This window comes from Chelmon rostratus, chromosome 9 (assembly GCF_017976325.1).
Source record: "Chelmon rostratus isolate fCheRos1 chromosome 9, fCheRos1.pri, whole genome shotgun sequence".
NCBI lineage: Eukaryota > Metazoa > Chordata > Actinopteri > Chaetodontiformes > Chaetodontidae > Chelmon > Chelmon rostratus.
Genome location: NC_055666.1, coordinates 17,588,450 through 17,616,047, shown reverse-complemented (window position 1 = coordinate 17,616,047; position 27,598 = coordinate 17,588,450). Strand labels below are relative to the sequence as shown.

Sequence of the window (27,598 nt, the reverse complement as noted above, 5' to 3'; positions counted from 1 at the left end):
TATTTTATATTTTATTCTGCTTGTATATTTTATTCTGTTTGCACATTTCACTTCCATATTTTATTGTTTATTGTTTAGTATATTTTATTGCCTAAGTATATTTTCATTCTGTTATATTTTTAATTGCTTCACGAATTTTTTTTTTTTTTTTTATTGCATGTTGGTTTATTATTTTATTGTAGTTATCTTAATTTTATTCACTCTTTCTAGCCTTATCTTTCTTACCATCTAACATGGGGGTTGCAATGGAAATTTCATTGACATGTGCAATGACAATGAAGACTCTTGAATCTTGAATCTTGAATCTTGAACTGTGGACCTGCTTGGCATGATGATTTAGGAATCAGAGTGATACCAGTTGTTCCTTGCACAGCAGTAAGTCAGCAGGTCACTTAGATTTCTGTAAACCTGCCATTAGCACAGATTGCACAAGCCTTGGTAGAGGAGCCATCTGTCGTCCTGGCTACCATAACAACCAAAATCCAACTAATACCACTCTGCTTCTGTCTAAGCTCTAAGGAAGTCTTGAACATTGACACAGTCTTTTAACCTTAGTGCGGCTCTAATAGCATTAAAATTATCTCACAGCTTGGAGCAACGAGGTTAAATAATCACTTCATTACAGTATTTCATTATTTTAACCGAGTCTATTTTAAACATAGATTTCAGGAAACCTTTCCCCTCAATGTCTTCTAATGTCAGTGAAAGTTTGCCATTTTTTCCCCACCATTTAAATTAGACTTCCATAAGAAAATTCTGTTTTTCACCTTTTACTTGCAGTTACATAGGAAACTATAAACAGCTGTGTTGTTCTGTCTAAACACGAATCAAATTACACATGACGTGCATTAGTAGGCTGATTGCAACCATGATTATATTGATGTTCCTGCACTAGCTATAGGAAAATATGGAGGACTGTATGTTCTAAAAGTGGAGTTCACTATATTGTTAACGTCCTGCAGCACATGTACTGCAGGAAATCTGACAGAGTGACCAACATCCAGGACATGGCCCGTTTATTGCACTCCATATCTGTCCCACACCTAAATCTGCCTTCGCGTCTGAGCTTTTTCTTTGGAAGTCACATACGCAACATTATTTTTACACGAGCTGCGGACCAAAACAGTAGTGTTCTAATGCATTAATCAGATTTTCTCTAAAACTGCCTTCTTTGAGAGGCTAGGTAAGCTGAAGGGAGGGGTTCCAAGGTTGGGAGGTCATAGTATAAAAGCAAACGGGCAGCAGTGATTGGCACTCACACACACTTCATTGTGAACAGTGACGGATTACAGGAACCAGCAGAGTACTCATTGACACAACTGAGGGCACGGTAAGTGAGCCTTGTCTCTTGCTGACTGACAGCACATTAGAAATATACTAACATGATAATTAACTCAAGATAATGAAATTCTAATTCTTGCACAGAGAAGCATCAGTGTTTACTACACATTTGTTCTGATCTGGATCGTTGCTGCACTGGATTATTTTACTTGAGTGAAATGTAAAATCAGAGATACTCTTTCTTCTAGGAACAGAAATTATGATACCGTATATATAATATAATTATGTTTACTATGATATATGTGCTATGCCTCAACAGTCATAAGTCATTGATGATTTTCAGCAATGTTTCTTATGAATATCTTGGATTGGTAAATCATGCAGAAAATTAAAATGAGTGATGATACAGTCTTACTGACATTGAATTCAAATATAACCAGTGCACCTCATAGATTTATCAGCATCACTTGTTTTACTAACTCAGTCTTTAAATCTTCTTTCTTGGCAGACTAGATCTAACACCATCAACATGTCAAAGTGAGTATAAAGACTTTGGACTCGTTCACATGTTAATTTAGCAGCTATCCTGATACAATAACTTGTTTAAATCAGAGGTTAAAATGTACACCTTTTCTATTAAATTATGTCAGGAATTACATTTCATCAAAAAGAAATCTGATGAAGCTGAACACTACAAAACAACAAAAATTTATGATGGCTCAACATGAGCAGGCTCTCTGTTACCAAATGGTAACAATCCTTGAATTATACTTTTTTTATTTACTATTTTGTGTAGATTTCAGACATTACTTCCATATGGTGATTTTTGAAACTATTACTACTAAGAAGGGATCCATGCAGAGATCAAAGTCCTAATAACTAGTGGCTTAAATGTAAGCATTTAACACCTTGGCAGAGGAACTACTAGAGTACTAGAGTCTCTGTATCTTCCAAGATATGCATCAATCCTGATTAAGGTGGATTGTGTGGATTTGATCTTGAAGGAGAGGTCCATAAGACATAGGAAGAGTTTTAACAGGATTATTTGGCACACACCCAAAAGAGGAAAACACGAAGGATTACTTGTTTGTTTATGGCAACAGAGCAAAGGGAGTGCGCTCGTTAAGTAATACTAGAAATATTTAGAAAAACACTCAATATTTTGTGCTATTGATTCAGAATTTCACAAGTTTACCGAGAAATATTCAACATTCAATATAACGGGTCAACTCTCTGCAGCAACACAGGATTAACTGGGGAGATTTTCAGGAACATGCCGCTACCAAAAATCTAATTGTCAAGTTAGCACCATGGAATCTATTTACAATAGCTTACAAAAACTGCTAATTTTTTATTTTATATATATTACTAAGTGTAATATATTGACTTACCAAATCACAAGTATGTGTTATGTCCAGATTAGACACTACACACCAGCCAGCAGGTGCCTTTCCATCCTAAGAACTAATCCACGCTCATAGGAGTGGCATGGAGGGTGGGGGGGGGTTGGGGGGGGGCTATCCTGTAATTGGAAATGACAACTATGGGAGGTGGTAGGTGCACAATCTGTGTGCACAGTCTGATTCACTGTCTTTTCCTTCTTTCACTCTTTTCAGGGTATTTAAGAAGACCAGTGGCAATGGACATGTAAGTGGCCTCTATAATATAGTCATTACAGGGCACCTCTTGGGTATAGGGAGGAGTGCAATTTCTATGTAGCTCTTCCAGCTCCCAGAAATAACTTCCAAACCCTTGTAACCTTGGCGGAGGAGTAACTGTTTTCCTCTCTGCTTTTCTCCGGTCCTCTCAGATTGCCCTGTACTTGGCGAAGAGAGACTTTGTCGATAATGTGGATTCAGTGGAAGTAGTCGGTGCGTGGCACAGTGTTTATACATCCTCAAATTTGCAAACATACAACAAAATTCTTAATTCTCATGCTGTTGGTTTTCCTCTCATTTGCAGACGGTGTTATTAAAGTGGACCCTTCTGGTCTTAACGACAGAAAAGGTATATGTATCTCAATAGCTGCCAGTGGTAACTGTTGTAGAATTTAAATGCACATGCAACAAAACTAAATATATCTTTCTCCTTTGCAGTGTTTGTCTACCTTGCTTGTGCCTTCCGCTATGGAAGCGATGACTTGGACGTTATGGGCCTGTCCTTCAGGAGAGACATCTGGATCCAGCGCGTTCAGGTGTATCCACCTACAGGCGCAAACACAGCCTCATCACCAATGCAGGAATTCCTCATGAAGAAAGTTGGAGAGCAAGGATATCCTTTTTCCTTCCAGGTGAGGAACAAGAACTGTCAAATCATTCCTGTCCTTCAGTCAGTTGTTAAATTGATTAAGCACAGACTATTACTTCACCTTTACTTTCCAGTCAGCATTTCAATTTATTGGTGTGCCTTGTTTCTACTTTCTACTTCAGATGCCAACAGATCTGCCATGCTCAGTCTCCTTACAGCCTGGGCCAGGTGACGCTGGCAAGGTACCACAAGCATCTATTTTCATTCGCTCTTATGCACAACTTTAAACGTTTGAAAAACGAGCAATTTATATGGGTCTTGTTCGGTTGCAGGCTTGTGGCGTGGACTTTGAGGTTAAAGGATACATTGCCAATGCAGCAAACAATGCAGATGAAGTCATTGAAAAGAAGTATGCATGCGCACAGCCAAGCCATACTGTCACCCCAATCTTCTATTGTATCCTTAAGCTGTAGTAGAATTAAGGACATATATAGGGCTAACCGTGACTCTCGTTGTGCCTTTTTTCTGGTCTTAGGGACACGTGTCGCCTGATGATTCGCAAAATACAGTTTGCACCAGTTAACAACAAGGCCGGACCCAAGGCTGATATAGCCAAGCAGTTTATGATGACTGACAAACCTGTTCACTTGGAGGCCTCCCTTGAAAAAGAGGTACACTGAAGTCTACGTGCTGTGCTTTTTGCTTGCATTATATAAATGCAATTTAACTATTCCTAAATGATTCAAAATGAATTATTCTTACGTTTAGATTTATTACCACGGAGACCCAATCACGGTCAATGTAAAAATCAACAACGAAACTGCCAAGGTTGTGAAGAAAATCAAAGTCTCAGGTGAGCTGCGACAAAAGTTAAATTCTCAATATACTATGCTTGTGTTGCTCATAAGAAAAGAAAGAGAAAAATAATACCAGTCAGGGCTAAAGCGTGTATGTATATATATATGTTCATACATTTTGACTGATGATTCTAACAGCTATTTTTGCTTTTAGTTGAGCAGTTAACAAACGTGGTGCTCTACTCATCTGACACCTACGTCAAGACAGTCTGCTGTGAGGAGTTTGGGTGAGTATCAGATGAGCTTTATTAGCAAGATTGAGGTCATTTCAGGTTCAATTTAATTGAATATTTGCAAATTAAATATATGGAAATCCTATCCAATGGAAAAAAAACATTCTCACATCTCACATCTCACATCCCTAAATTTAATGTGAGAAAAAGATGCTCTGTCATTGTTACATTTAATTTTAAATCTTAAGTATGGATTGAGGAAAGGTAAACTGGCTGTTGAGTTAAACATGCATACATATTTATTTATCTATTTCTGTATTTCTCTGCAATTCACAGGGAGACAGTAAACGCCAACTCTACGTTCAACAAGTCGTTCCAAATAACCCCTCTGCTGGCCAACAACAAAGAGAAGCGGGGTCTCTCAGTTGACGGACGGCTAAAAGATGAGGACACCCACCTAGCATCCACCACCCTGTAAGCAACTCTAGGTCTCTCATCATAGGGCTTACAGTGAGCCAAGGACAGGATTTCATCCTCTTATTGGGTGGTGGTGATACAACCCCACATTGTGTCATCCACTTATCGTGTCTTAGACCAAATCCTCAAGGTCTGAAAGGTAAACTATTTCTGTCCCCTCACAGGAGTCAAGGAGAAAAGGAGATGCAGGGGATCATTATCTCCTACAAAGTCAAGGTCAATCTAATGGTGTCTGGAGGAGGGTAAGGCTGAACTGAAAAGAAAATACTCATGTATGATATTTTTATGTATTGTGTCAAATTGTGCAGCCTAAAGGTGTCTTTTATTGTTTTTCTCTCACCAAAAGTCTGCTGGGTGGCCTAACATCAAGGTAAATATTGATTTTCCCTTATTTGTGGTCACATGTGATGATTGTGATATGTAAATGACTATTCTAAACAGTTTTAATCATAAAACTTTTCATTTTATTTTCAGCGACGTCACTGTGGAGCTTCCTCTGACCCTGATGTCCCCAAAGCCTGCAGGTGGGTGCAATGTTTCTGCATATAATTGCCACATAAATAGGACATTTCACTCAAACAAAAAAAGACTGATCTGATAAACATGTTTTATGTAATGTATGTCCCCCCGTTTTTATCCATTTATCGCATGCCATTGCTGTATCCTGAGCAGAAGTGTAAGTATAAAATAGTCTCTATGAAAACACACGTATTAACCTGTGTCTGTGCTGTTTGTGACATGCTGCTGATATTTTTCTCCTGTGTGTGTGTTTGTGTTTTTTATGACCCACAGCAAATTGGATTAAAGGCCTCTTTAGTTCAGGTGAGGTCACCTCCGATTCAGTACGTTTTACAGTGTCCACTCGTTTAAGGACTATACTGTATGTCTTTTCTATGACTAATTTGAACACTCTGACATTAGATTTATGGCACACATCAACAATAAAATCAAAGAATTGTTTAATTTGTAAGACAAGCATTTACTTAATAAAGGTTATCATAGATGGAAGCATAGATCCGATGGCCCTTGAATGAGTGCACTGGTTCACCCTACGACCCTGTGGCATTTGTGTGAGATATTACGTTTGAACCACTGTTGCTCCACCTCCAAAAGGATCTTTTTTTTAAATCCTGCCATAAGGGTAATCTGCATTATGTTATAAAAATTCACAGTTGCATGTTACCTGTTTGTTCACTTTGTACCAACAGGGCAGACATCTTGATTGAGTCCATGGAAGGTTGAGACGACCAGTGAAGGAAAATCCCCTCTCTGACAGAGAACACAAAACACAGAGGAACTCAACACCAGTGAAGAAAAGCACAAAGTGTCTGGAGGCACTACAATACTCTTACTTCACCTGTACATGTATATTTTCATTAGGTGTTAGCACGAGAGCTCTATCACTGAAAGAGTCTAAACTCTGCGTGACATTCCTCTGCATGCCACCATAGCATTAAATAAACATGTACTGTACGGTTTTCTTAGCGTGAGCGTAGACTTTTCTCTCCGTGTGTTATCAATGCTAAACATGCAGAACGTTATTTATCCTTAATCTTTATTGCTGTGTCATTAGAGCTATGATACATTATGATTGACCGTACAGCTGTGGGATGAATATCCCGAAAATACTTGTGTCACTCTTTATTGACAAGAGAAGTAAATAAACACATTGTTTCCCCAATTATTCCCTAAAGTTTGTTTATTTTGCTCAGTATTTGTAAGTTAGGACTTCTTTTAAAAACTGAAAACTTTATTAAATCAACAATTCCTTCAATACAAATATGGCAAATTGGAAAAAAGCAAAAAAAGATTTTTGTTATCAAGTCTCTTAAGATGATTTTTTTTCTTACATAGACCTAATAACACTTCTTTTAATGTTACGTGTGTGTCTTTCATTTGGGACTAAAATTAACACCTGTTGTCACACAGACATTGCTGTGAGAGGTTGCTTGTTTTAAAGCACTGCTCTGAATCACACAGCTTAAGACAGTATAAACATCTTTTTCTACAAATTGATGCCCACTTGGCCACTGTGACTCACACAGAAAACCACTGCTTTAGGGAGACTTCCTATTCTGCTGGGTCTCCCTTTTCTTTTTGCTCTTATTTGTTCTTTATACATGCATCAAACACACTATCTTACAAAGCTTTAGTAAAATGTCAGCAGCTAAATCTGTGCAGAGTATTCCAGAGACCAGCTATTATGTATGTATGTATATATATTCTCTTCTGACCACCTAAAATCTATTAAGCATTAATTTGTTCGGCACATGAGAGAAATAGCAATTGATTGTAATGCTATTATGGACATACAATCAGGCTTTAAGTTACCATTGTAATATGTGTTGTCTCTCAGCGTTTGCCTCTTGGTTGCGCTATTTCACTTCTGTATGTTTAAGAAAACAAAAGCGCTGGCTGGCTAGTGCAGGATAAAGATACACTACTTGCTCCTCTCCGGTCTAGACATCACATCATTAGCCAAGTCAGCTAGTTAGCTATTTATTTTTTAACAAAATGTCAACCACGACTGGCGGCGGAGAGTTTGGCAACCCTCTACGGAAGTTCAAGCTTGTTTTTCTGGGCGAACAGAGTGGTAAGCAGAGAACGGTGTACCTAAACGAAGCGTTAATTTGGTCAGATGTGAGGAATATGTTGGAAGAAGTGGCTAAGATAAACGAAGCTAACTAGCTTTTCTTGCTACTGGCTAGCAGGATAAAGTTACCCACCGGACATCAGTGGCCACTGATGATACAAAGCGAGATGTACATATGTCAGGGTCAACAATGTGTTTAAGAAAGAATGAGATGACAAAAACATGATGGACATTGCATTTTTTCCTGACTCGTGATGATGTCATTGCATAGCTAGCTACGGCGACTCGCTAAGCTAGCCAAACATCTCATTCTTCGTCTTAACGATAAATGCCTGTAATAAGTAGACTTACCGTTTCATGTCATTAATGTTTGTGACTCTTCTACATATTGGTTTGTTGCTAGATTAAAGCAATGGCCGGTGTCCTTATTGTGGTCATGAGTTTGTGATGCATCAGCATCATCTAACGTAACTGTAGCTAGCGGAAGCTGGCTAATTACTTTTAGCTAGCAGTTAGCTGTGCGAAGCTGAAATGCACTGGCAGTAACGATAGCTGATATTAACGGCCACTGAAACGCTAGCGTGGCCGTCAAGAGTTTGTTGCGAATCTTTGCTTCCAAGCACACGGGGGTACGTGAAGGGAATTACGTCCCTCCATATTTGTGGGTGTAGCGCTTTTCAACTCACTAGCTGTTAGCTTCTTACGGTAGCACCTTGCAGAGCCACGTCGGCTGGTGGGTCCAGACCAGTCGGCCTTTTCCCCGACCATGTAACGTCAGCTCACAGGGTCTCGCACTGACATTGTTATGCGTGATTGTGTGATTTCTGACGCAGTGACACCCTCTCGTCACGAAGCAAATGTGAAAAGTTGAGCCATTTTTCATCTTCCAAAATTCTGTGGCTCCACCCATAGTGCCAGCTCAGCGTGTGGGTTCAGCAGTCCACATCAATGAGAACAGCAATGCACTACTCTCTGTGTGCTCTCACTGAGTCATATTGCTTTTTTTTCTACCTATTGCACAAAATTAGAATTGATAAAATTGGCTGTAGCAAATTATGATCTGTGATTACCAAGAGTCGAATCTTAAAGTGTCTGTTAATTTGTTTTGTACAGTTGGGAAGACCTCACTCATTACCAGGTTTATGTATGACAGTTTCGACAACACTTATCAGGTAATAATATCTGTTATTCATCACAATATAACACAGACTTCATGTACCAAGACACTGATTAAGTGTATTCTAATCAATGCATGGTGAGATTTTTCATTATAGACATTATGACTTGTTAAGCACAGGTGTAAATAATACCATTAGGTAATGACGGCTGTTTACGATCTTACAGTTTCAGATCCTTTGTTAGCATTTACGATGATTTACCACAGCATAGTACGAGGGGGACACCCAAATGGAACAGAGCCATGGTTAATGTTTTCAGTTCCACCTGTGCTGTTCCTGCTATGACATGTTTAAAATGTAGTGGACAAAGATATATAGATCCCGTTGAATAGAAAATTTGGTTAAGCAACTTTGGCTAATGATTTTTCTTAGACATTATGCAAATATTGTGCCTGTAGCAATGTTTAAATGCAATCATTGTCTTGCAGGCAACAATTGGCATTGACTTTTTGTCAAAAACTATGTACCTTGAAGATCGCACGGTAAGCCCTGTATATTTTAATGTAATTCTCATCATTCCCATTGTTGTAGTATTAAAGCTGCTAGAAAAGCTTAAAGCATGCATGTGCTCATTATATAGAAGCCACCGTTTATATCCCTTTCACCATTCCATGTTGGTTATTTTTACAAGAACTTAGATTTTACCATTCATTTTAATAGACATGTGATCATGTTTTTAGTTCCCATCATTATTTCAAGTTTTTGTTTTCCTTCCATCCCCTGGCTGGGTCATGAAATGTCCCTACCACCCCACCTTTCCACATTCATTTCATGGCTGGCCACAGATTCGGCTGCAGCTCTGGGATACAGCCGGACAGGAACGTTTCCGCAGCCTCATCCCCAGTTACATCCGAGACTCAGCCGCTGCTGTGGTGGTTTATGACATAGCCAGTAGGTATCATGGCCTTGCCTCACCTCCTTGTCCTTCGCTTAGTATGTTGAAGGCCAAAAAGAACCTTTACTAGCCTGGCAAACCCCACTGGACAGTATGATGAGGGTATATTCCAGACTGCATCAGCTGTAGTGATACTAAAACACTTCTCAGGGGGTGTTCACGGGGGTCTGTGCTTTCTAAGTGCTGTTACATATGCGGCTGATGGAAGGAATAAACGGAAAATGTCTTAAGATGTCACCTTGTGGGCAGAGATCCTCTAACAGCCGAAATAATGATTCAGCAGGGCCTCCTTCTCATGTCTTATTTGCACGCTGGTCATCTCCGACCCTGCTGCATTTGAATGATTCTCCCCATTCCTCCATAAAAAGGCCATTTTCATCTCTGCTTCTTGGCTTGCAGTTCCTTCATGTCTGTCCTATCCTCCACTTTCTTGATCTGCCTTCCCCCTCTTTATCTCCACCTCCTTCCCCTTTTCTCCCCCCCCGCTCCAATCCTCAGGTCCGGCTCCAGCTTTGGGACACTGCCGGACAGGAGCGTTTTCGTAGCCTAATTCCCAGCTACATCCGTGACTCTACCATTGCCGTGGTTGTTTATGACATCACCAGTGAGTCAGGGCTGTACTCTAACCTTTCTGTAGGGTTCTTCAGCAATTAGAGGGAAACTATATTAGCATAGTTGCTACTTTACATCTTTCTGCTAATAACCTTCAGAATCTCCTAAGTATGTTTTCTTTCTTCGAGCTTCTCTTCTTAATACGTTTGCTTCCTAACACGACTGCTCTACAAAGGATGCTCTACTGTTTAACAAAGAGTAATACCTGCTTGTGCACACTTTTAACTCTGACTAGAATGCTAAATGTTTTCTGTTTATTGGGGCTACGTGTGGTTGATGTGTACAGTAACTTTGTGTGTGTGTGTTTGCTCTTTTTCATTCACAGATCTTAATTCATTCCAGCAAACCTCAAAGTGGATTGATGATGTTAGAACAGAGAGAGGAAGTGATGTGATTATCATGCTTGTTGGGAACAAAACAGACCTGGCGGATAAAAGGTACATGGTTGTGTGAGATGTGTGAAATACTATAGTGATGATTTTCTTATGCTGTTTAAAATGACTAATGAATAGCCTGTAATTTTATAATTCATCAACAATTAGAAAATGGGTAGCATTATAGCAAGTATTATAGTATATAAACTCTGCCAAAGCCTGGAATCCCACTTTTCTTCCCTTCAGTGCATCTCATCCAGTTTTGACTTTTATCATCCCTTTGTATTTTTGCATACTCCAGCCTTTTTATTAGCAATTTGAGTACTTTTATTTCTATAATTTTATTTATGATTTGATCATATTTTTGTTCTGCTTGTTTTTCTTTGCTTTACTTTCATTGTTCCCTTTCTTGCTCTGTTCTCTCCATGTCATTTTGAATTTTTTTTTGTGTTTCCCTCAATACCACACTCCACACCACTCCCCTCCCCCCTCCCTCCTTTCCCGGGACCATGGCAGGCAAGTTTCTGTTGAGGCGGCAGAGAGGAAAGCTCGTGAGCTCAATGTGATGTACATAGAGACCAGCGCCAAGGCTGGCTATAACGTCAAACAGGTTGGTGTCCAGCAATGGCCGGTATCATACTGACAAATAGTCCTGACAATCATGATGTCCTTTAGGTCAGGGGGGCCAGCCCGTGCCGCCGGGGATGCAGAGCCCCTCCATGCATTCAGTATATGGATCAGAGCGAGTGTGGCTGTCGAATGAATGAGTGATCTCGTTTTCCTGCTGCTTCATCTTTACTCAGCACAGCAGCTTCTCTCCCTTTGTCTTCCTCTCTGTCAGCCCGTGTGTGTTATAACTAAACTAACCTCTCTCTCTTTTTCACTCAAAACAAGATTCTGTGTTGAGCTGTCTTTGTTTCTCTCTCCATCTCGTCCCTCTCCTTTTGGCCTGTCCTCTTTGCGTTTCTTTCCATATCTGTCTGTTCGTCCATCTCCCCCCTCTGCTTTTACCTGAGCAGACAGATCACCACGGAGGAGGGCGAGCAGAGAGCTAAGGAACTGAATGTCATGTTCATTGAAACCAGCGCAAAGACTGGCTACAATGTCAAACAGGTAGAGAATCTGCTCTCTCGAGGTAGCTGAGCTAATTCTGCCATCAAAGTCTGCACTTCACTCTTTCTGCCTCCTTTTTCTCCCCTCTTGTGACACCACGACATGTCTTAGCATTCTCACTACTGTATCAGACCAGTTGACCCCGCCCCCACCCCTCTTTTTGTCTGATTCACTAAAACTTCTGCAGCTTTCAGAATGTTTCTGTGAATACGGCGGATTTGCTCAGTGGAGGAGGTTAGCACGGCGACCTTCACTTTCATGCTGTTCTCCAAATCGGCAGCTACAATCACATTATTATATCACAGCTTTAACTGCTTCTTGTGTTTGCCTGTTATTCAATGAATGAAATATATGATTTAGGAGTGAATAGTTATAACTTGGATCACTTTCTGTCTTTACTGTATTTATCTGACTTCACAGTAGCGGTGGGTGATTATGGCATATATAAATAGAAGAGAGGCAATATAAATGTGTCCATCAGAGAGTTTTTTGTACTGTTTACACTGAGTTAACTGCCCTTTGAATATCTCTGGTTGTATGTGGCCATTGTGTGTAATGGAGCAAATGAATGGGCAGGTTTGAATTGCACAAATATGATGAAAAACCTTTATTTTTCTGACGCCAGATAAGACGGAAATGGACATTCTTGGCACATTCTCTACATATGTCTCAATCTGGCTATAAAATTGCACACACCCTGATGGAAGATTTTATCCAGATCACCCACCTCTATTTGACAGCATTTTACTCTATATCCAACTCTAGTAAGACCTCTTCAAATGTGTTCAACTGTTAAATTCCTTTAACTTTGTTTTGTAGCTGTTCCGTCGAGTTGCTGCTGCATTGCCTGGGATGGACAGCACACCAGAGAAAAGCAAAGAGGACAGTATCCTTTGAAAGATGCCTTTAAAAGGAATTGTTGTAACTTTGTCAGGTTATTATTGCCACAGCTTTCATGCTATAATAGCAGGAAATCAGGCAAGCTGGTCACAAGTGACTCTACTCTGCAGAGAAGAGAAAATGTGCACTGAGGAGATGGCAGCCAGATAGCACTGCAGAAATACTGAAATGAAATGTGCAAATTCATCGATGATGTTGCTTAACCAAGTCCTCTCAGTGATCGACATCAAACTGGAGAAACAGCCAGAGATGACTGTCACCGAGAGCAGCTGCTCATGCTAGTACACCTCACCCTCACCCAGCCTGTCTCCTCCCCACCAACAGCTTGTCTCTCAGTGGCCACCTCTCCACCCTTGGCACACTGCCATCGGGATGGAGGACCTGTCTATTTTTCTTTTTTCTTTTCTTCTTTTGTTTTTCCCGTCTCAACTCAGTGACTTTTCAGAGTAACCGTGTGGATGTGCATTACTGTATTGAAACAGATTATCTGGAAAAAAAATGGTTAAAAAGTAAACATTTAAAACAAGGAATAAGTTAAATGATATGTTCAGATTTTCATCCAGTTGCATGGCATTATATAGGATTGCAGACTGACATAGCTAACCGCTCATGAGTTCTTGCACAGTTCGGAATCTTAGTGCTGTTACTCTTGTCATTGTTGTAAAGTAAAACTGCTTGAGATTATTTAAATGACTCTGCAAGGTTGACTTCTCGGCCCAATGTATTTTACTTTTTCTATTTTGAAGGGAGAGTTTGCCTGAAACTCTTCTGTCTCTCAGATTGCTGATTATTTCTTGACTTTGTCTTATTTTGAGGAAGTGGAGACAGGAACTTACCAGTGAATTTACACCATTGTTAACCCTCACATGACCACACCAGGCTCAAATGGACCCTTTTCATTGAAGAGGCTCGGTGGTCCGCTCATTAGGTATTGTTAAGACCTAACACATCTGTAGGCTTAAACTGGCAAATCCAACAGTGTGTTAGTAGACCAAATGTTCTCAATTCGAGACCTTATTTAAAACAGTGCTGTAAAAGGGATGTGTAACCAAGTAATGAGGAAATAAATACCTTCTTTTTCAAAGCGATGCCATCCCAAGTTCATTAGAATGGCTACTAACCCGAAGCTATGTCTGCATTAAAACTTAAGCAACTATCTTTCCAGTGTTGTTGAATTAGCTGCACGTATACTAACACGTCTGAGGAGAAATTTTCAGTCATTAGCCCCTAATGTAGGAAACCGAGAAAAAGCCAGTGTTTAGTTTTTCCACGCTGATGGAAAGTTGCCACTTCGGTCGCTATGACGTACCCACCATCTCATTGATAACTTGTGTTGATTACACTATTGCAACAACATGCAGCATGCTCACCATGCAGGATTTATATGGATAAGAACACAGATGCCTTGCTTGTTTGTTCACCAACGTTGTGCACTGAATCAAGCCACAATATTGTAAAATATAAAAGAAGCCTGCTGACTGGTTCATGGCTTCACTAGTTGTTTTGTAGAGCTGGTAGGTAAGAGTTTGTCCTCAGATACAGCTGACGCTTACTAACAACCCTTGCTGTAAAAAGTGCAGTATCTTTTGCTGTATTGCCATTGCCTGTGTAGGACTGTTGGTTTTATGTGTTTTATTTATTTTGTAACTTGGACATACAGATAACATTGTATGCTTGACCAAAAGTACAGATGCTGACACGCATGTTGAAAGTTTATTTTATTTATTGTTTGCGTGTCTGCTGGGACTCCACCTAAAGGCAACATTTAGGCCCCAGTCAAGTTTTTTTTGTTTCTTTTTTCATATCACACAGCTAGAAGTGACTTTTTGCATTGTGTGTACTCTGTAACTTGGTTTACATGTCTCCAGACACACACACACACACACACACAGTGTAACACAAACCAACTAACTAGCCATAGCACAACAAAAGACACTGGTCGTTTGCTGTAGCTTGTTTTGAAATGTCAGCGTTTTAAAATGGATTTCAAAAGTTAAGTATTTACTTACATCAAACAACCATTTTAACATGAGCAGCTCTTCTATTACTTGTCACTGACTAAATACTCAGCTTTGTGCTATTCTGAATTGTGTCTGTCCATTTGAAATATGCTGTCTACTCGTGTTTAGCAACGTTTGTGTGAATAATGTACTATTGCTATCTGATGTATAAAAAGGAGAGTTAATGAAACACAAGTGTAGGCCTATCACATGGAATAAAATAAAGATATTTCACCAAACTTTAACACTGGTAAGCTCTTTCTTAATGATGTGCTTCTCGTGGCCTTTTCATAATTCTCTCATTTCAAATGTGACTGGTCAACAAACCCATGTTCTGTACATCAGTTCAGTCCATAATCAGCGCCTGGATTGAGAGAGAGAAACCAGTCATGGTGCCAAAGTAGACTGAAACTACTCATTAGGCAACACATCGCAGGCATGAAATGTTACAACAGAAAGGTGTGGCTAAGTGAACATGAGATTGCACTAGACAAATTTCAGGACTGCTACTTGGTTGATGTGCATTTTAGGCCAAAAGCTATTGAAAGCATGTGATTCAAAAACTTTCCATTTATACCAGCAGGCTCTACCGTGATTGTCTTCAAAACCCAGATCTCCCACAGTGCTTGAATGTGACTGTGTGTTTCCTTCACATGGCTGGAAAAGAAAAAGTTGTCTTGGATCAGCTGTAAAATATATAGCATAATAACCTATTTTACTTATTGATTTATCTTTTTTTTGGATGATGTAGGCTAGATTACTATGAGTTGTTCATTTAAACAGCCACATATCTACACAACCCACTAAAGAGTAATTTCATTAGAACTCATTATTGAACATTTGTTAAAAAAAAAAAAAAAAACAAAAAACGACCTGTAGATCCAGTAGAGAGGATAAATTCAGACTTAAATTACTCATATTTCACTCATGGTACTTTTATTGTCTAACATTTTTATAGTCGTGATGATGCTCTGATACTCATCAACACTGAGCAATTCGCACCCACCCACTCCGCCCGAGCGGCCCACAGCCTCCAGCCCACCACGTGTCACCTTGTTTGTATCTTTCACACTTTCAGACAATAAAAGCAGCGCAGAGCTCTCTCTGTCGCATCAGTTTCGACCTGTGGAAGCAGGACGATACCGTCAGAGTCAATACTTCTGCACGCGGGTTGGCCTGTCTGCGAGGGCGGGGCAGACTTCGCGCACCTGACGCAGCACACCTGTATTCAGGAAGTGCCGTGACGTCAGAGGGAGAGGGGATTGAAGGAATGGCAAAAATCCCGCTCGACCTGATTGGTGATCAGCTCGCTTATATTCGAGTCGACACACGAGCGCAGCAGTCTTGAACCTCTTCAGCCAAACACGCAGTGGACTGAGCAGGCTGCTGCACGTGCCGGACTTCATCTGACAAAGATTTTTATTTCTTTATTTAACAAAAATGTCTCTTAATTCGAGTATTTTACCCGACGAGGCGGTGTTTGCTGACTTCAAAAAGCAGTGTTTGTCTACGGACAACTGGCTGAACAAGTATGACAATCACAACATGCAGGTGTGGGTCGAAGTTCCCGCAAAGAAGGCAAATAACGCTCCTAAAATCCACAAGATCAAGGTGAGTCTAACCCTTCCTCTTTAACAGCGACTCTGTGAGGGTGTCACTCTGGTCTGATGTGAAGCTCTTGGCTCTATTTTTTTTTTTCTAACACTTCGCGGATGTGCTTTCAGTGTAAAATGACGATCAAAGACGTGTCGGCCGCCACCATGTACGACGTCCTTCATGACGGCCAGTACCGGAAGGAGTGGGACCCCGCCATGTACGAGAGCTTTGACATTGCCCGGCTCTCTGCCAATGCTGATGTGGGCTACTACTCATGTGAGGACTGCTTTACTTCTTCAGTCTTACCGTGTGTGTTTGTGTGTCACCCGGCAGACACCTGCTCGGCAGTCCTGACTCAGTCTCACCTGTCACACATTAGAAATACAAACACTGAAGGAGAAAGTGCATATTTAGACAGTGATTCAGATTTTCTATTCTAGCACATCTGTATGGGAGACCAGTACAGTTTCAACACAGTGGATCATCAAAATCAAGGCCAATTTTTATGTGTTTTGAAGAAATTGACCAAGTTCTTGGCGCAATAACGACTAAAACTAAATGTTTTATGTTAACGATGTTGTCAAATATAAACAATGTAGCCATTATTTTCCCATCGACTCTTTTGTCTATATTTACAGCTCAGATTCATCTTTCTCTCCGTCCGCAGTGCATCATGTCGCTGTCATTTTTTTACCTGCCGTTTCTAATTCAGTGGCCACTTTTTGTAGGCAGCTGAAGCCCTCGGGGACGAGGACTGAGCAGGCTCTTGTTCCGCCAGCGTATTTACAGTCATAACAATGTGGCACTTGTCGAGGCTCAGGTTGTGGCAGTGAAAAACTCAAGTCATGAAGGAAGTGTTGTGCAACATAACCAGATCTTTATGTCTTCTTTTTCTTTCTTTTTTTCCCCCTCTGCAGGGATTTGTCCAAAGCCGATCAAGAACAGAGATGTGGTGACTCTGCGTTCGTGGCAGGTGATGGATGATGAGTACATTATCGTTAACTTCTCGGTCAAACACCCGGTACGCCGCCGCCGCCTCCTCCACACACTCCCAGACACATAGTGACCACTGTCTTCAAATTTCTGCAGCTCTCTGGCACCTATTGTGAATTCATTAGAATGCATTGTTTAAATGCTGTTTTATATCAACATTTGTCTCAAGTAATTGTCACATATCCAAACTGCATAGCATGTCTTGAGGTGTTTTTTAGTTAAAACCGGTTAGTTTTCCTCATCATTCTGCAAACTGATTCAATTACAGAAATACCCTCCTCGCAGCAGCCTTGTGAGGGCCGTTTCCATCCTCACTGGCTATTATATCAAGTCCACGGGACCGAATAGCTGTATATTCATATACCTTTCACAAGCTGACCCCAAAGGTAAGAGCATTGCTCTTTTCAAATTTCAAATTGAGAACTGCTGCTGAACATTTTTAGAGCTGTTTTTAATTTTTTTAACTTTTATCTCTTTACTCCAGGTTCTCTACCGAAGGTTGTGGTAAACAAAGCCTCGCAAGTTCTCGCTCCAAGGGTATGTAAAGTACCGCAAACTCTTCTCGTCAACAGCAGCACTGAAAGCGATTAGCTTTAAAATGAACCGTGCATCAGCTTGTCTGACAGTGTGGGTGTGTGTGTCCATGAGCTGATTAAAAAGTGTGCAATAGGTGTGTGTGTGTGTGTGTGTGTGTGCGTAAGGGAGTGAGGGTTTCATGTGTCTTAAAGGACAATGGGTAACCATAGAAACTCATTTTAAGGGCCTGTCGTGGTAAGATTGCTGACAAAGAGCATCTCAGCTCGAGCTGTTTTCTCTCTCTCTCCCCCGGTAGAACTTGTTCCCCGGGTTTCATGTCGCCCGCAGATTGCATCTATTTAGACCGAAGTGTATCAGTGTGAGTGTGAGAAAGTGCCTAAACAGAGACGTCGACCCTCTTTAGCCAGCTAACAGTGGTTTCTAAGACTGAACCATTATGAAGCAATATCACATACTGTGAGCAGAGGACGTTCAACATGAGAATGAAAATGATCCTTAGTTGTGGAGCACTTTTAATCATTTTTATAAGAGTAATTGGAAACAATGTTAAATCAGTAGACTCAAAAAAACCTTGACTTAAAAGGTTCAAATACTAAAAGAACAGCAGTGAACAAAGCACACAGCAGTAACAGCAGTTTGAGCAGGTTTTGGTAAAATAGCTGTTAGATTCCTGCAGCAGGAGTGCATCCTTGCTTAAATCTGAGTGACTGCAGTGAAGTTTTTAATGTCGATTAATGCACCAATTCTCTCAAAACTGTTTTGTCAAGTGTCAGAAAACCATGCAAACGTCCACCACAATATCCTAAGACCAGGGCGATGTCCTCAGTTGTTTTTAACCAACAGTCCAGAACCTCAAGATACTCAGCTCACTACTAAAATGTCTGTAGACCAGAAAACTGGCGGCACATGAAACATTCTGACGTTGTTTTGTTTAACCTTGCTAACGTGTTAATGGTTGTCAGAGCTGTAAATAGACTTGTGCAACTGCTTGCCACGCAATCTGTCACACAGTGCTTTGCAACCAGCTTTGTGTTCAGCTTTGACTGAGAGTGAAGGTGTGGCATGGCCCTCATTGTCAGACCGCCGCCCTCCGATAACACATCGTGTCTCGGCCCACTCCCTCCAGGTGATGAAGAGCGTGCACAAGGCGGGACAGAACTACTCAGGGTGGAAACAGCAGAACTCTCCCGATCACAAGCCCTGGTTGTACCCAGAGCAGAGCACCCTGCCCACGATGGACCCCGCCGAGCTGTCCATACAGAGAGCGGACTCGCTGGAAAACGTGGACGAGAGCTCCAAGGACGATGTTCAGGACAGCGAGGACAGCAGTTAAATCGCACCGAAGTGGCGGGAGGAAGGCCGGCCACGGGGGAGAGATTTAGGGGGATGGACCACATGTATTTGCCAATTCAATAAGACTTGAGACCTCCAACTCTGTGATTTCTCCAGTTCTTCCACGTCGGTGTGCCTTACGGGATGAGCAAGAGCATGAAGTGTTTACAGCTGTCTAACAGACAGAACCGAGCACCGATCAAGTTGCCGTTCGCCTCGCGTTGAACTAAGCTAAACATTTCTCCAGTGTTTTCTTTTTAATAATGTGCAGCCTTACAGGTGTTGGGGTTTGAATGTGTCACAGTTACAGCACTCCACTTACAGCGGCTCCTCTGACGGCTCAGCTCAGCCTTTTTTCTTTGCTGTCCAGTCAAAATGATCTGAGCCTGAGCTGGACACACTTAAAACAGTCACGTTTTATTAAGTCACATTAATGCGGCCAGTAACAATGTTAGAAACGCAGGTTTCATGTTAATAGATGAACATGGTGACAGGTTTGTGCAGCAGCTCTGGGTGTTGACCTTGAGAAATGCATTTATTTCTAGCTTCATGCAAAAAAAAAAAAAAAATCACAACACTATCACTACATTTGCTGCTGATGCTGTTTTTTTAAATGTGTTACTGCTTTTTATTGTTAACCATTAGTCAATTTTATTTAGTCGTGATTAGTGAGCAACTGCAGTGTTTGTCTTTAATTTGTGATACATGAAGACTGTTCGAAGGTTCATTGTATTTATTTATTTACTGCAATCAGAGTTTATGAGATCTAATCCTCGTTTCAAGTTATACAGACCCGAGACTTGCATTGGCACTCGAGGAGGGGATCGGTTGATGTCTGAGAATGAAAATCTGGTTGGGTTGAATTAACATGTAAAATGTACAAAGCAAGTTTGCATTTTGTCAGTTGAAGGATTGGAATGACCATAAAGCATATCTCTTATTTTATTTATTTATTTGAAGTTGCTTTAAGCACAGATGAAGTCATGATGGAGACCCTGGAAAGAAGTCTTGCAGGCCTTGCTAGGTTTTTCTTCTGAAGGTATCCGATATTAGGAATATTACAGGGTCTTGACTGTTTTTGTTTTGTTTTTAAATAAACCTCACATGGTTGACTTGCTTTGGTAATCGCCGTCATTGACCACATTCCTCTTTGGATGGCAAGCCATTCAAGAAAAATCAACCAACAAAGTGGAAGTTCAAGTTTGGCAACTTGTACCAGAGCAAACCGGTCCATTTCCAGTTCTAGTTCAGCCTCTTCAAGAGCAAAGACAAAAGGTAACTAAGGCTACAAAACTTTAAACTTTTCTGAAAAATGCCACCAGATGGAGAACCAACAGTTATTCTTTTAATGAAAATCATGAGTGTACAAAACATTAAGACAGTGTTGAGATGTAACAGGTTGGTATTCACATGGGTCTCCACAAATGTTTAAAAGACATGAACCGACTGTAAACTAGCAGTAACATCCAGCAGTGTGTTCTATAAATGTTCTCTTATCAGAGGATCTGCTTTATGGCCAAAGCTTGTGTCTGCTGATTGGCACATCTAGAGCCGGAGAGGCTCAAATGATCAAAGCACCAGATAAAGTTTGCCGATGGAATGAAATCCTGCTAACATCGGATTCACCGCTGCACAAAGATTAAAAAAACAAAAAAAAATCACAGGCTTCACCATTATACTAAGATCTGGGGCACAATGTGCTGTTATGCACTTTAATAGCATGTTGGAAATGATACTTATCAACACTTTGGCACTGCAGTTTATGCATGAAATAACTACAAGATCATTTGCACTTTCTGTCAAACTCGTGTATGAAACATGAACAAAACTAACATTTGACAGATGTGATTGAGATCAGTCATGATTTTAGCGGGAATGATCATTTTTGCATTTCATTTTCACTGAAAAACCTAAAAATGTTGTGATTTTTTTCTGGAGTCTGTACCAAACAAGCATTTTCGCTTACATGTGGAGAATAAGATTTGTAGGCCGCGGCATCTCTGCAGCGCCACAGTGCTTCAATTATAACGGCAACTTTACCTTTATCAAAACACTGCTGCACCTGCCATTTGGATATTGCATTTCTGATAATATTTTCATACATTTTTCAGCCCTACTGGACATTTATAAAGTAATGCTGAGTCCACAATAGCAGTCTATTAAATATATTTACACAACTTAAGATCTCCAACACAAAAAATGCGTTAAACATGTTAAAAACAGATCGGTCTGCCTAAGTCCTGTTCTTAACGATGTATCTTTGTACCAGGTGTCAGTGCATTGAAATTCAAGTTATATGTACATTTTTTTAATCACGTCTATACGCTTGGCTGCCAGTTTATTAGGAACACTAGCTCAAACTAATGCCGTCTAATACAACAGCCCTGCAATAAATCCTGCCTTCATGCTAATGTTCAGTTTGTGTTATAACTGATTAGGAGCGATGTTGATTCAACCGTAATTTAAGAGTGCTGTGGTGCTGTTGTATTTTTGATATTTAGTCTTCCCTCATCATACAAATGGACATTCAACATTCAAATAAACACGAGAACTGTAAAATGCAGTCGCTAGACCCAGGAAAATAAGTTGGTAAGTTATCTGTCAAAATTTTTAAAGCATTTTCAGGACAGCTAGATTTATTGCCAGGCTGATGCATCAGATTACATTAGAGTGAGTGTGTATATATATATTTACTTTGTATCAGTGTCATCAAGGCAAATGTGTAGTGTAGTGCAAGTGCTGCTCTGTGCTAGATTAAAATATATTTCTAAGACTACAGCAGAATCATCCAATTAGGTCTCAAGGAAAAGGGAATAAATGCAATGCTTCATTCAATTATGCAGGCTCTATAATTGTTATGCATGACTAGAAAATATAAATCAGTTCCATAATTTATAATGTAAAATGTCTGCTAAGCTTCTGCCTCCTTCACTTCCTGTGAATACATCCTGATGGAGCAGAAATCACACATCACAGGAGATTATCTGTATCTGGGTGAGAGAGGAAACCGAGTATATAACACAGTATATATTGTCCTTACATGGAGCACTTTGAATGAGTGTGTTAGTCATACAGCAGTCATCGTGAAGCTGAGACAGAATGGAGGCCAGAGTCCTGTGGGAGGAGGGTGATGACGCGCAGGGACGCGTCTGCCCACATGTCTCTCTTTGCTGCCACCTAATGTACAGTCCTCTCCTTCTGCCTTTGGTAGTCTGACAAAGGAACATAGATGGAACAGCATTAAAATACTAACAGGGATGTCCTGATATAATCGCCAATCAGAATGATCTAATTCAGTGGCTCCAGAGACATTATTTTCTTTGTTGCTGAACACCTGCAGTGAGATAGCTATCACCTGCAGTGTGAGGGTACTGTAACATGCAGGCTTCAAAATCTTGAGGTTTGCCTCCTCAATAAGAGAAATGTTCTTTTATGTGATCTTCCCTCACATGAACATTTTTTTACTGTCATTTTAAAAGGGTATATAAGATATACTGTGCTATTAACAGACAGGGGGGATGATAAAAGGCACATGTTACAAATTCAAAACAAACTGGAATCTGCCATCAGGACAAAAGCTTCCTCTGGAATGAATGAAGTTGTACTTTATCTAATCTTAATAATAACACTAGACAACAACTAAATCTAAACTATTTATGTTCCCTGATGCTGTTAAATGTTTGTTGCATCAATAAGTCAGGCCAATATTTTAAATTATGATCACTAAAGAAAAACAAATGGCTACATGCATTTCTAAGTATATATGCATATTACGTATAGAAGTACAATAAATTTATAAGTCAAAAACCTAATTTACTGTATGTGAATTTATCTGTTTTAGACAAACTATAGTGAATCAAAAATTCTGACATAAGTTGCAATGCCTTGTAAAACAAATAAAACAGAAAGTGATAAGTTGCTAATCCTTCTTGACATAAACTCTACTGAAAGCAATACAAAGACTAACACCCCCATCTAAACAGGCTATAGTGCATGATCTACGTGCACGGTGTCATTTAGGGTGTATCCAACTCCACTTTTGCTGGTTAAGCATCACATAGTCAGGTTGGACAGTCAGGTCGCACAGTCAGACACAAAGGGCTTGTATTCAGTCTCTAAATTAATCATAGGCTTGTTTTGGGTGTAACATGAATTAAACCGATCAGTGTGTCATCTGCCATTCCCTTTAAAAGCCAGGTGTGCCAGCACCTGGCGCATTGCTATTTAACTGGCTGATTGGGCATGTTGGAGCAAACAGATTTCTGCTGAGGAAATGGATCTACTCGTGCATGAAGTGAAAGCATGCGAGCAGATCATCTACAGGCTACTGGACTCTACCAAAGCTCCCGAGCGAGGTGATGCAGGAATGGGACATCTTACTTCCTGAATAAGGCGTCCTTTAAGATAGCAGGAAAATACTGCGCCGTTGACGTTTTCGTTGGTCAACGGTGCAATTGCTTTCTGCTAACAGCAATGCGCCAACAATGCCCCTGACAACCCCACATTTTAAACTAACACGACCATGGGTGCACAGATGGATGTGAGTAAATTTGCTGTTTACACATCGTGGGCGCCAAGTGTGAAAATGCCAACTACATTGGTGGAAAACTAGTACAGACACAATGACGCGGTGTACCACTTAATGCCGACAAACAGACCAAATATATTTTTACCTCAACTTCATTGATTTTTGTAAATATCAATCAGCAACAAAAGACTGGGAAAGTTGTGGACTGATCCAGAAACACATTTGGAACATTCCACAGGTAAACAGGTTCATTGGTGACAGGTAACAGTATCAAGATTGGGTATGAAGAAAGCAAGACTTACTGTAAGGAAAGAAGCGAACCCTCATTAGTATTTCTCGCGCAGTCTTCAAAATCTCTACAGCCTAAAGAGGAAGAAGAAATGAGCTTAATATAATACAATAAAAAGGCTCTCACCAATAAGAACTGTCGGGGCAAAATGTTGATCACAATGCAACTTTGGGCTTATCTTTATTGAGGCATTATCTGTATGTGATATTTGCCCTTTCACAGGGAGATAAGGCCTGTAGCGCGGACAAAGACTCATCTATTTGTATACTGCAGGGTGGACACTTTTAATATTTAACATTGTTTGTATAATGATACTACAATTTGTGTGACAGTGTCAAAATCCAAAATACAGATACATATGGAGGGAGCACTGAGCCACTACTTAGAAAAAAAAATAATTTAGCAAACACACACCTGTACACATCTTACCTCTTTAACATTAGATCAAATGCCTATTCAGTAATGTTTTGACCCTGTTAGTTTAAGATACATTTACATTTTCAATGGGAATTAAAATATTCTAATGTGAAATTAACACGGTGTAAAATAAGGTCCGTTTTACAGAGATGTCTGCAAACATTACTGATGTAAACAACCATCTTAGACACCACACATTATGACAAATCTAGTCTTTTATTTCAATGAGGGGATTTGATATTTTGATTGCATGGCCATCTTTATGTCTCCATTGAGTCCTTAACTGCGCCCTTAAGTTGTAACAATTTACTTACACAATATGATGCGGCCAAAATAATGTTGTCTTCATCAATAAATGCTCCAGTCTTATGCAGTTTTGTGGGGTTTCACATTGAAGGCTGACAGAACAGCTGGCTCTGACCAGCTGAAGGTATGGCAAGAATGTTCAACCTTCCTAAATACACACTAGCTCTGTGTTTAAAAGCTGTGTCAATACCATCCATTCAGTTTTCTCCATGTTCTGGAGTGAAAGTGATGACACGTATCTGTTAAAGGGGCACTTTCAACGTGCTCCAACTACAGTGAAGGTGACAGAACAACCAATGTTGCATATGTGAAGTTGTTTCATATCGTTATTTGTTATCCTTTATGTGTACGCCCGTTAGCTTCCATAAAGGGTCACCAGTCTTCCTGGAGTCCATTATCGTAGGTATGCAGTGCAAAATGTTATCAACCAACCAGGTAATGTGAATGGAAACATCTTGAAGCATGTTTAGCATTCCTTTCTCAGTGTCACTAATATGTCACTACAACGATGGATACCGTATGATAATGTATTGTTAATACAGCTCTGACTTACTCTTGAGTGCTCTATGTCTTGGAAATCAACCTCATTCACAGACAGAACCTGGTCTCCCTCCTGTAACCCCGCTCTGTGGGCATCTGAGTCTGGGACCACCTGCCACACACACACACACACACACACACACACACACACACACACAGAGAGAGAAAGACAGAAATTAGAAATCATCATCAAGGTGGAAATTTGTGAAAAGCAAACAATTAGTCAGCAGCAAAACAAGTATAGATGCCAGTCGATGCCAGTAAAAGCCACACACACACACACACACACACACACACACACACACACAAACCTTGGATATAAAGATTCCCAGCTGTGATGCCTTGCCCCCACGGATGTTGAAGCCCAGCTGTGCTCCTGGGGGTTTCTTCAACACGATGGTACGAGGTAGAAACTGTGTGAGCTCGTTGTTGTAGTCAGGGTGATGAACTCGCTAAACATGTACAAAGACAAAGAAAAGATGACACGATACTACCAGAATGGAGGCGTGATATCCAATGACTGTGAGATTGACTCTTCTTACACACTTTGACTTAATAAGTACAAATCTTTAGAGATCTTTATATATATTTATATATACTGAGTGTGAAAGTTCAATCGAAAACCTTAACTCAAGGTCCACTTATTTGCTTTTTTCTTTTTGCAGAGCTTTAAGATGTGGCACATAGTCGTCACCTTTGGTGTCAGATTGGAACGCCTCAGGTGACAGGGGTTATGATCTCACTCCCAGATAAGACCACCTGTCATCATTAGGCTGAATCAATGAGAAAACTCTGCGATTCAGCTGACGTGGTTCAATATTGCGATGACTTGTTATAAATACACTGAAGAGTTTGTATTAGCTGTACAGTTCCTGTGTCTTTCTGCTGTTAACAGGTACACTGCTAACATAGACCCAAAACACTGAACAGTGTATGCAGTTATTTCGAACATGCATCTATCGAAGCAACTGCCATGAATACCATGCTCGTTAACCTTGCTATCACCAGATTGACAACAATTAATGTGAAGGTATTGAGCAGCCATCTGGGGCTTTATCTGATTGGCCAAATGGTGTGAATGCATGGCCCATATATCCAGGTCTCCAGCTGATTTCAGGCAGTCTTTTGTGAAATGTTCATATTGCTAATATGACAATATGTCAATGAAAATACAATTTATCCATCAGCACTAGCTATCATGTGACTGAATGTTTTTCTTCTACTAGTTCCTGTGATGACATCTGTGTCATCTCCATGACAACTGAGAAATCTCCACTGTGGAGATGCAGTTGAAAGCTTCAGAAATAGCTGGTATTTCAGTACAGCTGTATTTGTTTAAGTGTGGCTCTACTAATGTGTAGCATACCTCCTGTGTAGGTATCCATGCTGGTGGGTTCTCATAAGAAGGCAGGAATACTACTGGGAGCTGATAGTCATCATAAGGAATTTTCTGATCCATTGTTTCTGAAAAACACCAAGAGAAAGAGAAGGACACTGTTATGACATGTCGTTCCTTGAACGAAAAGGTAAAAGCTATCTTCATGAGGATACAATATGCGAAAGTAATATCAGTTACAGCATAAAAACGAGCAAGGAGACCAAACATAACACAGTGACTGCCACAGCTACACTCAGATCACATATTCTCTACAAGTTGCTAAGTTCTAACGTTACTAGAAAGCAGTTCCCTCAGAGTAAACCTGCTAATATAATACAAATCCTGATATAAGTGTGAATATACTGATGCACATTTGTACCCGATGATAGACATAAAATGAAGTGAATCGTGCTTTAGCTGACAGTGGATCAGTTCACACTGCACTACACAAACAACCTGGCAGCTAATAGTTAGCTAGCTTACTAGCTAACTTCGAAACGCTTTGCTCTTTTCATCGCAGATAATTTCTAACTAGTATTCGCTTTTATCATCATTTGAACTGTAGCGATTAAGATGCTATACAGTCCGTGGATAGAAAAACGCAGAGTGAGAGCGATAAAACAAATTAACTCACCTGCCAGTCTGAAAGCTAGTACCAAACACTTTTTCCTGCATTAAACGACGACTGACAGCAAGTGAATTACCGCCACCTACTGTCACGGAGTAGCCACAACAACAAGCGGCTCGACCATCTTATTCTTCTTCTTCGAAAATTAACGGCAGCTTGCATCCTGAGTAATGCATTACTGCCATCCCCTGGAGTTAGTTAGCGCCTACAATGTTGAATCGAATGTAAATGTATTTCCCTTATCTCCCTTCTCATACAAATATAAATCTGTACTGTAACAAAAGCACTTACCATTAACTCAGCTTTTCCATTATTGATTACTGCATGGATTGTGCTGCTGTAAAATATATAACA

At 40.3% G+C, this 27,598-nt stretch overlaps 5 protein-coding genes across 7 annotated transcripts in view; 3 read left to right on the top strand and 2 right to left on the bottom strand.

Moving 5' to 3' along the window:
* Window positions 1–8,109, bottom strand: part of inppl1b (inositol polyphosphate phosphatase-like 1b) — a 31,794-nt gene extending 23,685 nt beyond the window's left edge. Inside the window, exons 1-3 of one of the 2 annotated variants that reach the window (XM_041944525.1) lie at window positions 7,980–8,109; window positions 6,219–6,304; window positions 3,389–3,485 (exon numbers count right to left, since the gene is read on the bottom strand). The gene's annotated coding sequence lies outside the window, so the exon portion shown is untranslated. Of the gene's footprint in view, window positions 1–3,388; window positions 3,486–6,218; window positions 6,305–7,761; window positions 7,839–7,979 lie in introns of those variants that run through there. The other variant, XM_041944526.1, reaches the window with a different exon arrangement.
* arr3b (arrestin 3b, retinal (X-arrestin)) lies at window positions 1,996–6,616 on the top strand. The gene is made up of 15 exons (XM_041944825.1): window positions 1,996–2,031; window positions 2,860–2,928; window positions 3,092–3,152; window positions 3,244–3,288; window positions 3,378–3,571; window positions 3,711–3,770; window positions 3,861–3,937; window positions 4,064–4,199; window positions 4,297–4,381; window positions 4,540–4,612; window positions 4,895–5,032; window positions 5,200–5,277; window positions 5,382–5,405; window positions 5,510–5,559; window positions 6,609–6,616. Exons 1-15 carry the CDS (start codon window positions 1,996–1,998, stop codon window positions 6,614–6,616), a joined length of 1,134 nt encoding a protein of 377 aa, XP_041800759.1.
* On the top strand, window positions 7,482–14,929 carry rab41 (RAB41, member RAS oncogene family). Of its 2 annotated transcripts, XM_041944530.1 has the most exons (8): window positions 7,482–7,628; window positions 8,742–8,800; window positions 9,235–9,288; window positions 9,592–9,697; window positions 10,639–10,750; window positions 11,204–11,297; window positions 12,620–12,686; window positions 12,918–14,929. In XM_041944530.1, exons 1-8 carry the CDS (start codon window positions 7,550–7,552, stop codon window positions 12,980–12,982), a joined length of 636 nt encoding a protein of 211 aa, XP_041800464.1. In that variant the 5' UTR covers window positions 7,482–7,549; the 3' UTR covers window positions 12,983–14,929. The 2 variants fall into 2 exon arrangements, with proteins under 2 accessions (XP_041800464.1, XP_041800463.1); XM_041944529.1 differs by lacking the exons at window positions 7,482–7,628; window positions 8,742–8,800; window positions 9,235–9,288; window positions 9,592–9,697 and adding an exon at window positions 9,705–10,305.
* Window positions 14,930–16,018: 1,089 nt separating this feature from the next.
* Window positions 16,019–20,275, top strand: stard14 (START domain containing 14). Its single transcript, XM_041944238.1, has 6 exons — window positions 16,019–16,311; window positions 16,425–16,572; window positions 17,214–17,317; window positions 17,558–17,675; window positions 17,774–17,826; window positions 18,953–20,275. Exons 1-6 carry the CDS (start codon window positions 16,141–16,143, stop codon window positions 19,157–19,159), a joined length of 801 nt encoding a protein of 266 aa, XP_041800172.1. The 5' UTR covers window positions 16,019–16,140; the 3' UTR covers window positions 19,160–20,275.
* Window positions 20,276–20,490: 215 nt separating this feature from the next.
* Window positions 20,491–27,322, bottom strand: pdzd11 (PDZ domain containing 11). Its single transcript, XM_041944239.1, has 6 exons — window positions 27,251–27,322; window positions 26,605–26,702; window positions 25,550–25,690; window positions 25,252–25,350; window positions 23,989–24,049; window positions 20,491–22,370 (listed from the first exon to the last, which is right to left on the bottom strand). Exons 2-6 carry the CDS (start codon window positions 26,695–26,697, stop codon window positions 22,336–22,338), a joined length of 429 nt encoding a protein of 142 aa, XP_041800173.1. The 5' UTR covers window positions 26,698–26,702; window positions 27,251–27,322; the 3' UTR covers window positions 20,491–22,335.
* Between the last annotated feature and the right edge of the window lie 276 nt (window positions 27,323–27,598).